General features: G+C 35.8%; 1 protein-coding gene across 1 annotated transcript in view; it reads right to left on the bottom strand.

Annotated features, from left to right (window-relative positions):
- Positions 1-13,634, bottom strand: part of SMC1B (structural maintenance of chromosomes 1B) — a 38,993-nt gene that overhangs the window by 5,360 nt on the left and 19,999 nt on the right. The window contains exons 15-23 of the mRNA XM_050911100.1: positions 11,548-11,654; positions 9,700-9,841; positions 8,091-8,236; positions 6,678-6,831; positions 5,144-5,242; positions 4,097-4,253; positions 3,179-3,333; positions 452-603; positions 135-204 (exon numbers count right to left, since the gene is read on the bottom strand). Coding sequence (XP_050767057.1) covers positions 135-204; positions 452-603; positions 3,179-3,333; positions 4,097-4,253; positions 5,144-5,242; positions 6,678-6,831; positions 8,091-8,236; positions 9,700-9,841; positions 11,548-11,654 — 1,182 coding nt within the window. The remainder of the gene's footprint in view (positions 1-134; positions 205-451; positions 604-3,178; positions 3,334-4,096; positions 4,254-5,143; positions 5,243-6,677; positions 6,832-8,090; positions 8,237-9,699; positions 9,842-11,547; positions 11,655-13,634) is intronic.

The following is a 13,634-nucleotide window of genomic DNA, read 5'->3' as shown; positions in this document are numbered from 1 at the left end:
ACCCAATATATTTTAAGACAGTGTAATCAGTCTCTTTCTTTATCTCAACAACCTGTAATGAAAAGTAGCCATCCTTCTACAAAAGATATCATTATATTGTTGATAAAAGGATAAGGTGAAAGGGACCAACTTACTTTATCAATGTTTGTGTTGTCCAGGGCAGCATCAATCTCATCTAAAATAAAAAAAGGTGCTGGCCGAAAACTGTAGAAGACAAGACAGTATTTTGCACTTAGATGCAAAAATGTTAATAAACTTTCTAATTGCTTTAGAGATTCACTTACTCTATCATAAAACTTTGATAGGAAGTAATGACAGGTAAAGAATAAGGACTTCAGTAATGTTTGAATACTCCATTACCAGATTTTTTTTTAATGTTTGTAAGTGTAACACTATCTTCCTGCCACTTACTCAGCCACATACTTGGATAATACTGTAATATTTCTTTTACCTGTGTATAGCAAACACAAGAGCCAGAGCTGCCACAGATTTTTCACCTCCTGACAAACAGTCCATTGGCATAAAGCGTTTTCCCGGAGCCACGCAGTTAAAGCCAATGCCTTCCAGATAAGGCTCCTCAGGATTTTCAGGACTAAGGAATGCCTGGAAACGCACACATTTCATTATTGATAGTGACATTTATAAAATTATTAAGATGGATATTTTGGGGGTTTAAATACTGACTGAGCTAGTGTTGAAACTGGTAAGTTAGCTTTGTTTGTAGGAAACACCTGTTCATCTATACTGAAGAGCAGCACTATAAAATTTCCCAGTGAATACGCCTTTGTTAATGAACCATGAGCTAGGAAGCTAATTAACAAAACCATTTTGGAAATGGCTCCACATATTTGTTACTTACCAACTTTCAACTACTAAATAAACTTGATTTTATCACCTTTTATGTAATTGCTTTAATTTTTTTTTATTATTAAAATTTTAGACTTCAAAAGCAGTTTTCATTTTTGTTTGGAAGTAAATATACTTCCAAAATTACACTTTTTTGTGAAAGGTTAGTTTTACAAAATCTAGCTTTGAGCTGGAGAAAGATTTTGATATAGGTAGGCTTTCTCTATACTTTGTATCCTGGTTCTCAGGTCCAAAATTTAAAAGTATTATTTTAAAGGAATCGCCATTTTACTGAACCATTAAAAAGTATGATAGATAAGCTAATTGCTATGTGGTTTATTTTTCCCATTAAATAGAAGAGACAATAAAATAATACAGTCTCTTCCCTCTGCACAAGTGGCTACAGATAAAAAAAAAAAAAATTCCATAGTTGAAACTCATTTTAAATGGCTCCTCTCGGATCATAGATACAGTGGAAGAAAAACAAAACAAAACAAAACACTACGTGTACTTTGATATGAAATAATTTCTGTGGTAAGTAGTCCTGGAAGTAAGATACAGTGCTTGCAGTATCTTTGTTTTGTTGGAGGTATGCATATTTTCCTCCTCCTCTCTGCTGAGAGAATGCCTGTCATTGTTATTACAATGTTCTTCAGGCTGTAAACATGTCAAATACCTTGCAATGCAATTCCCAGTTCTATGCCATTGCATGTATCTTCGCAAGAGGAAGTTTTCAGATGTATGGACACTGTTAGCAAAAATAATCTTGTAGCTTACTAGGGTACATACATTCCTTGCTCATCAAGATATGAAAGGAATGACATTTCTCTCTCCACAGAAGAAGAATGGAAGAGAACGGGTGCTGAACCCAGCAGTGAATCTGTGTACGTACAATTTCTTACGCAGTAGTTTCTTTTAAAGTACTTCTAACACACTATATGCTGATGAAATAAATTTTACTGAGCAATATATTCAGTGCACGAATGTTCTGAGTCCAGAATCTCTGGAAGTTAAACTAACTCAATCTATCAAAGCTTCTCTTTTTTGGACTGGATAGTAAAGCATTATTAGTAAATCATTAATATACTAATATTAAGAAATATTAATTTTACTTTTAAGACATTTTCATGTTAAAAATTGTTAAGGTTGCTTAAAAAGCATCTGTTCAAGCTGCAACCTAGGCCACCTCCTCTGATGGCAAAACTCAGCTAACCCTTTCCTTAGCTAACCAGAGCAACTGCCGCACACAGAGCAATCATTTCTCTTCCAATGCAATTACAACAGCTTCTTTCAGCTGCTATGTTAGTATCTAGCAGGCAGTTTTAGCTTCCCAGCTAATCACAGGATAATCTCTTGACCAGGTTACCCCTATGGCTCAAATCAAGGCACAGCATCACAGACCTCAGAAAGAAAGCACCCAACTAACTATTTTTGGCAAGGCATCTGGAAAATACTGGTTGTTTCAGAGTGATGCAAAGGCAAGACCTGCCTGATGTTTAGTCTAGGGGAGAAGGTACGTGCCCGGTAATCATGAAGAAAGAAATGCTTTATTATCCTGCCCAACCTAGAAGCAGAAAGGATGTATTTAAAGATATTTAAGGTGTTCACTGAATATCTTACTCTGAGGGAAAACACAAAATCTGAAGTTTAAGACAGACAAGACTTCAAGCCTGAGCCCTTTAAACATTCAACCATCTACACAATTTGATGTAACCAAAGCATTTGGGAGTCTCCTCTTTACTTTCGGCATTAATACCGGAACACTAGCAAAGATTAATACAATTGTGACACAATTTTTCTACAGGTTTCTTAAAAGTTGCAAACATATTAAGTCTATCTTTTTAAAATATTTATTTAAGTGGGGTATAAGGAGCTTCAAAACCTCATACAAAACACTAGCACTGAAATAGTGATTTATGATTTTTAGTTTTATCTATACTAATGATTAAGTGTTTTTCATTACTTATTATTGGTATCACTAGATCTGTAAAAAAAATGTTATTTTTAAATGACATACTCAAATATATTTCACATTTGTGTCATGATAATTTACAAGTCTGCTAAATACAAAGAGTAAAACTAACTCAAACTGAGTAGTTCCCAAATTTGTTAACACTTGAGATCACATTTCTCTGTCTAATGTCAAGCATGCTTTGGCATATTACCTATTCCTTCTCTGACCTAAAATTCTGAAGTCTTTATTATTTGTGTAATTTTCTTCTTCAGGGCTGAAACTGTCGTTGGAGATGAAAAGTGTTACTAAGTTCTCTTATTCTAGATAATAAAGCATCAAGTCGGCCTTTTAAGCCAAGCACCTAAAAACATGACATACCTGAGCACTACTGTTTCTGCAAAGTTTCTTGTAAATCTGATCAATAGCTATGGAGGCATGCTCAAAGCACCGGCTAAAAAGCTCGTATCTCTTTTTTTTCACCTGTTCAAATTCCTGCTTGCATGTTCTGGCCTCCTTTCTGCTGGTCTCAAAAGCTATGAAAAAAAATTACTGAAATTACTCCATAATAAGCCTCTAAGCAAATACACAGAACAAATATATACTGTGTACCATAACAAGCATCAAGGAAAACATTTATTGCAGAAAAAGGTTCTAATGCACATACAAGGAACATACCAGTATTATGAGTTTCCTTCCAGATTTCAAATGGAGGCCCCAAAAACTGAGAAATTGGGATGTATTCAATCCGCTCTATGCCACATTTGTCTGGAGCAATGAACAAAATTCTTCTCCTAATTCCTTCTGTAAGCTGGGTAGCCTTAAGCAGCACCAGCATTTACCTGTTACAACTTCAGAACTCCTTGGTTTTCTTAACATGTTAACATCTGCAATGCTCTTTGAAGACACCAGCAATTTTGCAGTAATGCTCATGTCTGAGTTCTGGACAACATATATGTGTTCCTTCAGTTATTTAAGAAAAGTATAAATAATATTATGATTAAAGTCAGTAATTTTTAGAAAATAAGTAAAAATACTTTATGATGTCATTTGGCCAACAAAGTATCTTTCCAATCATTCAAACTGCTTTTCAATAACCTACTGCAGAATAAAGTATATGTTAATAAGTTGTTTACATGTAATCAAAAAGACAACTGAGGATAAACACTTGAGCACAAAAAATACCTTAATATCTGAAAGAAGCAAAGCCAGCAGGACCAACCCCAGAAAGAGGAATTTCCATTAGGGTGAAAACTCTCACAGTCACAAAGGAGATTAATATGAAAGAGTCAGTGTTACCATCTATTGATTCTTGGAACTTGTCCCGAGCTATCTGTAATTTCTCTACTGCTCTCAGGTTTGGAGCAGCTGTCTTCATTAAAGTATTCTCTTTAGATTTTACTTCCTGCTGCATCTGGTTCAGATGATCCTCTATATCTTTCTCAGACTCTAGTTCCTAAAGAAAAAAATAAAAATACTAGAGCAATAAAATTTGCTTTTAGGCCAAGACATTTGAACATATATGGCAAGCACTCATAGTTTCTGAAGAAGTACTCCACTCATCTAATAGCTTTAACGGGAAACACAACAAAACACTCCACTCAGAGTCTTAGTTCTCAGAATAAGTTTACTAGGTCCTAAGCATTGTTCCACAAGACCTTTAAAAACAGACAACAAATTCCCATCAGCCTAGAAGTCTGGGTTAAAATACAACACAGGAGGAAGATTAGCTGGCTTCACTACTTGATTTGTAAAGAAAACCTTTGAAGATAGGTTCTCGATGAATTCTTCGAGACAATGGCCAGTGATGACAGATTCATCCCTTGCTCTGTACCTAGCCTCTGATATTTAATTATTTTCCTTATGATTAAATGGAAAAAAAAAAATTACAAAAACCTGCTGAGAAAACGTGACCTAATGGACTGTTACAGAGGGAAGTATGGTAAGTCTCAGTTTCTGAAAATACTACAGAGAGAAGGTGGTACAACCCCCCTGGCAGCGAATCATTGGTTTCTAGAGTTTTGAGTCATAACCTATAGTGTTGGAACTTAAAGGTAGAAGGTAAAGGAGGAAGGAAAAATCAGTTATATTTACTATTTTTCCATTCTATTTTTATGGTTTAGGTAAGCTTTAAATTAAATTTAGTTATATGGGAAATTGACCTATCCAGAAATCCCACACATTGCAAAACCAAACCACACACACACATGCACTTAAGCTTAACAGCGTTTTTAGTAAGTTTCATTTAAAGACTAGGGTGAAAAATAAATAATTTCAACAAATAAAATATTTTAAATAAAAATAAAAAACCTCAATCTCTAATAATTTCAAACAAAAAAAGATTACCTTCAGGTCTTCTGCTAGGCTGCTGTAGTCTATCTGAATTGCCTCTTCCCTTTCATAGATACTTGATGTAGTCTGAGTGCCTTCTGTTTCAGTTCCTAGCTATAAATATGAAGGACATTCCAGTTCAGAAATACGACAGTTAACTTTTAAACTGTTAAAACATACATTAGAAGTATATAAAATGAGAGGACAGTGGTAACATGGTATGAGGTAAACGTATTCCATAGCTCCTTCTCTAACCAAAATGGAGTTAACAGTTAGTTAAGATCTTATAAGTCTAATTAAAAACTGCACCTTTTAAATGAAGATGAAAATATCTGCTAATTTCAGTTTGAAGCTAAGACAAAAGCAGCAGTAATTTATTTGTAATATATTCAGAACAATGTGCATACTGTAAATCTCATGATTGGAAAGATTTACATTCCCATGATAATTCAATCCCCTTTCAAGGAAAGGCTCTGAAATGCCTACGTCGAGGCATTTCTCCCACTCAGTTGGCCTCAGAAGAAACGAGTAGCTTCAATTCTGTACAGTATAAGCAGAGTATCTTCTGGACACTGTAAGCCTGGATTTCAAACAGCTACTTTCCCTTGAATGAAACACGGCTGCATGTTGTTATCAGTCCCTTTCCCACCAAAATTCTTTCTCAGAACCAAATCTTACTGGTCTTCTCAGTGATATTAATTAGGAATCTAAATTGTTATTCCTACTGCCCACCTCCTTGGCTTCATCTTTTGCTTATTCATATACAGTGAGAGCTGAGCTGCCTACACTCTCTGATGATTAGCAGTTCACGTTCTTTCCCTTCAAAGACTGCCTACCTCACTGCCTTCATTTTGTCTTCTGACCCACTCATTCACACCTATCCTCCAGCAAAAGTACTTTTCTAAGGAATGGGTTCAACAAGACTCCTTCCAAATTCACAGACTTGTTACAAGTCCTTCAAACCCCATAGCTCTTTTCTTTTGTAACAGTGGAGAAATTTTAATTTCTCCTCACAAAAGATATGCTGGAAAAAGAGGGAAGACTGAGAAAAATAATGAGGGTCAATCCTCTGACAGTAGGAATATTTCTATTTTAGCCTATCCCTGACTTTTGTGAGTATCTACATCTACTGAAGAGAAAAGGATGATTTTAGACAGCATTTATATTATGGATGATTAACCCAATACTATCTCAATCCATGTACATGCCATATTTATTTACATTTCTGACTTGACCCGTGTGTCCTCTTACATATGTATATCTAGAATACTCCTTCATACCAATTTTCTTGTACCACAGCGATTTTACATATTTCACAGGAATACATTTCAAGCACAAGCAAAAGTACTTGCAAACAATACTTCTGTCTACAAAAATAAACAAAAATCCTTCTCTTGAATGGATAAGGCCTGATCACATGAAAACAATGTATTTATTTTAACATTACTGTGTAAGACAAAGTCCTGTAAGGAAAAAATAAATATCTTTAAATTCAAGACTGAATAATTGCTCCTCCGTGATACCTATCTTTTGTAAACATTTTAAGTACCTCTACTTCACTGATGTCATCCAGTGATCCAGACAGGAGCTTTATTTTCAAGTCCTGCACCTTGCATTCAAGAAGCATATTATGTCGTCTCAATCTTTTCTCTTCCAGAGAGGCTTCTATAGCTGTAGCTTCCTTTTGTAATTTTGTAGCTTCCCTACATACACAAAAGGCACAAAACAATTAAAGAGGAGAAGCATCACTGCCAGTAACATCCACAGCCATACAGCATGTAAAACAGTTACCAAGCACAAAGAGGGCTTTTTCCTCTATAATCCCCATCAAACATAAAGGAAAATGGTACTTAACTTCTTCCATCCCCTTCATTCTCCCAAATTACTCAAGAGGGAGTTGGGAACCACACATTGTTCTAGCATGCAAGCTAACACACTGCTATTCTGTATTAACTCCTAACTCTGTTGCAAGGTAAATGCTAGTAGCACAGACATAATTTCAGTATATTGCCAAGTTCACACTATAGCATGTTCAAATATCCACCTTTCCTAACTACAACTAAACTCTGTTCTGTTCAGCTCTGCTGAACATGTATGGAGATTTGATCCTGTTAAAATTTAATCAAGTATCTTTTATCATTACTCTACTTGAAATACACTTTGATTCTTTGCAACAAATTCCTTTGATAGCATCAAGTTGCTAAATAAGGTAGAGACATTAACAGTCTTATATTGTTAAAATTACACACTATAATAAAATTAATTACTAGGCATACAATCTATGAGTTCATATACAATTCCACAAGTTTACCTAGCCATACTGTGCCAACATACCGGTTTTTTTTAAACGTAAAGGCGACTCTTGATTAAGAGACATTAAACACATCAATAATAACGAAGCATAAGAAAACTGAAGTATAAACTGTCCCCAAAGCAGCTGATTTAAAAGAACAGTAAGGACAAAATAGTGAGCTAAAATTAATATTAGTTTAGGGTATCCAACACTTGAAAGGCCTGGAGAAAATGAGAACATTGAAATTATATATTAAAAAAAAAATTCTCATTAATTGAACCAACTGTACAACTCAAACAAAAATATGAAACTACCAGCAAACTTAATATGCCCCCCCAATCAAGTTGTAAGCTAATACATATTTATGAAAAGTCACTACATATTTATCAGAAATCACAATGAGACCTAACACTAGGTAGATAATAAGATAGTATTATTCTATACGGTTTATGGGATGGCTCTCACGAAAGAATCTCGTTCACATTACTTTTGGCAACCACATACAGAATTAGAAACACTTTTTAACTAATGCATACTGTAAATGCAAAATTACCATGTCGCTAATGAATCTTTCACAAGAAAACAGAACAAGAGAAATTCAAACATCACTAAAACTCTTCTAAATATTATCACATTAATAATTTTCCCAGGAGTACAATTAGTAATTACCTATTAAGCATTAACAATGTCTTTCTGAGCTCTTCAACTTCATTTTGGGTTTTTATAACCTCAGATTTATGAGCACTTAATCTATCCTTAACGTGTTGCTGCTCCTCCACAGTTTCATTCACTTTTTTTAGAAGCTTTTCCTCATCCTGCATAGAAACATTTACATTTTTAACCTTTCACCAAAAATCTTGATATGGAACCTTTATTATACAGAAAGAAAGAGTTAAAGTTTAAACCTGTTACAATACATTCAAATGTGTTACAGCACAAAATCTGAAAGGCACTGGGAAAACAGCCTGTCTTATACACTGGAAGATCCAGATGTTTTGTATACATAGGCACAGCCAGCTCTGGATTTGTGACTGTACCGGACTAAATTATAAAGCCATCAAACAAGGCAGGGATCCTAGGACGCCTAAGATCTGTAGGCTACTCCCTTTTCCTCAGTTAGTCCCTTAGCCCTGCAAGAAGGATCCCATCTGCTGTACATCTACAACATATTTAGCAATACCTAAGGTAACGTGAAATCCTTTAAAAAGTATTGCTCATTAAAGATAAATCCTGACGTAATCCGCAGAGAACAAAGAATCCGTTGAGGTACTATAGAAGAATCTTCCCCTGTATAACCCATACCACTGCTAAATTGCTAGAAATTAGGTGCTAGAACATAGTAAACCTAACGTTACATGCATGAAGACATAGTCCTTAAAAGACTGGTATTATGGCAACCTAATCAAGACTTACTGCTGTTGCAGTATCTGAACAAAGTACCATCAGAATTTAATACAAACAATCCTTCTCCAGGACAAAAATATCTGAATTTGCTCAAAGTCATATTTCAGAAGAATTATGCACACAGGCATGAAGTCAGACATGTTTTTGTGCATGACTGAATAAGGGTCTATTGTTTTTCCTCAGTATCAGGAATACGTGTCTTCTAATGTTAAAATACAGGGTTCAAATGATGCAATGTGGGGTTTTTTTTTTTCCCACTTTGGGGCAGTTTTACATTTCACTTTTGTTTTTTATTCAAAGCACTATTACACATCTTTTCTCCTTCACTTTCCAGTGCACCACAAGCACAGTTTATTTAACAAGCAACATTAACACAACAAAAAATTACTTATGAATAAAGAACACTACGAAGGAGGAATCCATACATATTACTTCAACTAAAAATCTACATTAGTTTTCATAGATTTTAAATCTATTAGTGGCTGTGAAGCACCTTAAAGATGCAAAGCACCAGAGTTGTTTACTATTACTCATAAAATCTTACACAGATTCTCAGCCACATGCTACTAGTTTTATCTGTAGTCATATGCTGCCTTTTCATATAAACTAAACACAATATAACACTGTACATACAGTAATCCCAAATTTAATTTTTAGTAAGCTTATTTTTAATAAGTACCCTAATATGACAGGTTATTCCAAGGTTAAAATGACAATATGCAACTGCATTTTTTTAACATTTACACAGTCAACACTGAATTAAGCCCTAAAAGAATTACTCAACAGCATCAACTATGTTTATTCAAAATTGTAATTGAATGCATTCTTTCCTCTCAGTCCCAGAGAGAGAGATACATATATATTTTACAGTTACCTTCTGTAGCCCAATAATCTCAGCTTCACCCTTATGAATGGTCTCCCTCAACTTGCTGACTGTGTTTGTTAATTTTTGTAGATGATCACGATTATATTCCAGCTGAACGTTTAGTCGTGTCTTCTGACTTTCAAACTCCAGTCTAGTCGAAGTACAGTATTTAAAACCAACACTTACAAAGCAGGCTAGTAACTGTGATTTTAAATTATTAAAAGATACTTTGGCTATTTAGATAGCATTTTTATATCTTCTACGTGAACACAAAAATTTGCATACATTTGGATCATTGATTCCACTACACCACATCCTGTGGATATACTGCAAGTTACAAAAATACAGTGATAGTAGTTCAAAAAATACAATATAAAGATACGGTATGGCCACATTCGATATGGAAAGTGACACTAAAAGTTCAAGGATCTCAGTATGAATGATATACCTGTAAATGATGCAGATATGAGCTGGGCAAAAGCTACACTGACGCTGTCTATTTATCCAATGCCTGGGCTGCCTGCTCAGTCTCTGCAAGCCTCCTAGTCAGCTGGCATGTATGTTTATCTGAATATTATAAGGAACCTATCTCAGTTGGGAGATGGCAATTAAGAAGCATAAGACCAGAGCTTTTTAAGCCATATTCAGCCTTGTTCATCATCTCTCAACTGAGATCTGTATTTGTTTATAGGGGTGCAATGGCAGAAACTTCTTCACATGTTGCTGTGAGAAAGGACTGAAGTAAAACTAAGCGGCTGTTGACAGAAATGTCTCCTCTCAGCTGTTACTGTCTGACTCTGAACTTTGAGCTTCCCAGATGACTTACTACTAGTGCTGCATCTGTTGTTCAGGAAAAAGAGTTGGCCCAACACCAGTTCCAGGCTCTTTAGACCTGGGAAAGAAGGCACCATAGCACAGGCTTACAGGACTAATGATGGCAAGTTGGGGCACAAGCAAGGCCAAGGCTGTATGTGCAGTGTAGCATAAGGCCATGCAAAAATCTCCTCTTTTCATTGTTCTATTACTAACTTCTTACACTTCACCAGACTTCAGTTCTTGCAAGCATAAATAAATGATCAAATCACTTCAGTCAGCAGGTGCTTTAACTGCAACCGAATGCACTGCACTACTACCTCATTGCAGCCCTAGCCAAAAACATACATTTGGACTAGTTTTTGAAAACCAGCCAGAGAGTCTCTTAGCAGCTGAAGAGATGGCTGAAAAGAAAATGGAGTTCAGTGCTAGCTGTTACACTAGTCATGTAGAAAAGGTGTATTTTCTATAAATAATGGCAGGAAATGCACAAACTATCACCTGCCTGAAAACGCCTGTAGTACAACGAGATAGTTCATTTTAACATTCTCATTCTTTAAGATACAAAGTTGTGGTCCTGTGACATGTGCCTGTTTGAGGGGAATACCAGTTGAGGTTACCTCTGAGAAAATTAAGATCCTGTTTTCCTTAATAGTATGCTCCTATACCAAATCACTGCATCTTACACCCAGTTCTCCTTCAAGATTTTTGATACATGAGTGAGCCTTCACGCCATCCTCAATTTGTGATAGAGCCATTTTTCAATGTGAATTTTAGAAAACTATTCTTTGCTTTATTTTTCTACAATAGTGCTACCAAAATAGCAAATTTTACCTTTCAAGTTTGTTGCAAAATGTCACTGACTATAACTGTCTAATAAACCCAAACCATAGCAGTGCAACTGCTAACTAATCCTTGCAGTGATAATATAACCTTTTACAGTCTTCTAGGTTTTTGTGGTATTTCCTGTGATTGAGTAACTCCTTTACCAGTGTGCCCAACCTAATACAAACCACTTTTTCACATTTCAATTACAAATACCACCTTCTCTTATCAATCTCCTCTTGTTGTCTCACATGTTCTTGTTCATACACACGAATATTTTCTACACCAATTTCTTCACAGAATTCCCGGAAAACAGCATCTTCAGCCTTTGAATAAAGAGAAATGGAGCAAAAAATGTTTATGCTATTTTGCAGCTCACAGAAGTAAAATGTTTAGACAATCACTTCATGCTACAGGCTGGATTTTCAAGGTACTTTAAGAAACAGCAAACTGAACTACTGAGAAATAATCTGTACTTGAAATTTTCAAATAACACTTTCAGTACAAATGCCAGATACAAGGCATATGATCTGCAAAAGGTAACTCTGATCTAAGCTCTTCTTGACAGCACCTGGTCATTCCAAAGACAATTAAAGTCATCACCATGTAACCAGCTTCCCTGGTTTTGTGTGTTATTCCCAGTCAACTGAAGAGGAGAAAGCTGAATGGTATATAGCACACTAATCAGATACACCAGGTTTCTTGGTGTAGTTCAGTTCTTCATTTTAATCCTTTCAAGTGATCCATAAATATTAATTACTATGTTCCATTTATAGCAAAGCCACAGCAAAAAAACTGCTACAGAATCTCTCATTTCCTAATTATACAGTATATACTAACAAAAGCTTCAGCCAAAACCAGTCCTAAAATTTTAATGAAAAATTTAAGCAGGCAAATAGTAGATATAGCGTATATGGCAGGACTGAACAAAAATAGCAACAGCCTACAGCATTTAAAAGGAAACCCAATGGACTGAATAAAATTTTAAGAGAACTTTACAGGTCAAAACCCAGTACTGTTTGTATTGTTTTGGTACACAGGTTTGTTTAACCAGCTATCAAATACTACATCAAATCAAGTTATACTTTCCGAAGAATAGTATTACTTGAATACTGATGACCAGCCTCCATTTGGGTTTTTTTTGCAGAACAAGCAAAAGAAAAGTTCCCTGGATCTGGAATTCTTATAGCCTAAACATCTATGATTTTCTCAGTGTTTGCAGATGACAGACATCTGCACTCCCTCATGCCTGCATCACAAGGAATACAGAGAACATGCAGCAGTTTTGGCTTCTTTTTACATGCAAAATTCCCGTCATAGATTAATCCAAGAAAGACTGACAAGAATGCATCAGAGGCCAGGAACTAAATTACACAGGTACTATACACCTCAAGTAACTGCAGACAGCGCTGAGGAATCTCTTTCTCTAAGAATCTACATTTACACAAGCATCTAGGTGCAGGGCTGTGAATTTTCCAGATAAAAAGCACCACTTTTCCATAGTCTGTACCAGATTTCTTTGTTTGGTAAGAGCAGGAACAAAGGCAGCTTCCAGAGAGCAGTAGAGATGAGGTGCTTATTTCTCAGAGAGGCCAGAATTATTGCCTACTCTAGTAGAACACAGTATGAAACCCCTCTTGGTATCAGATTAGGCTTTACTACTATTCACTTCACTGAATGCCTTCAGTCTCTTCACAACAACCATGCTTTTGAATTTGTCAGCTGTCTGTATGAACTGCTCTGGGGACCATCTGAAGATTAGAGAATGATATGGAAACTGAGGTATGAGATGCAGAACAGTCTACAGAAAAAACAGCTGGGAAACCTAACTGCTGGATCACATATCAAGAATCTGTTGATAAAAAGCAGAAAGGAACAGGTTCTAATGACAAAAGCTGTTTAGTACCATAACAGATAATGAATTTGGACAGGTGGGGATAGCACAAGGTCCCTGAGCTCTGCAATCAGCTACCCCTCAAAAAAGAGGGAGAGCAAAGACGACTCAGTTATATCATTGGCTAGATCCATCTTCCATGGATTGGACTCCAAATGAATGTAGGCATACAACAGTCTTAAAAAAACAAAACAAACTCCAAAATCACAACATACAAAACAACCCAACAAACCCAAAACACCCCCTCTCCCCAAAAAAACCCCCACCGAAACAACCAACCAACTCAAAACAGTGGAATGAGGAATTTGCTGACAATCATCACACACACCTCAACCATTCTCCCAGGGTAATCAGAGTGCACAGAAAATAAAGCACAGATATTGGCTACCTCCCAAGAAGAGAAAGGAATCTT

The sequence above is a fragment of the Gymnogyps californianus genome, chromosome 1 (assembly GCF_018139145.2).
Source record: "Gymnogyps californianus isolate 813 chromosome 1, ASM1813914v2, whole genome shotgun sequence".
Lineage (NCBI taxonomy): Eukaryota > Metazoa > Chordata > Aves > Accipitriformes > Cathartidae > Gymnogyps > Gymnogyps californianus.
This window is presented reverse-complemented; position numbering and strand designations above follow the sequence as displayed.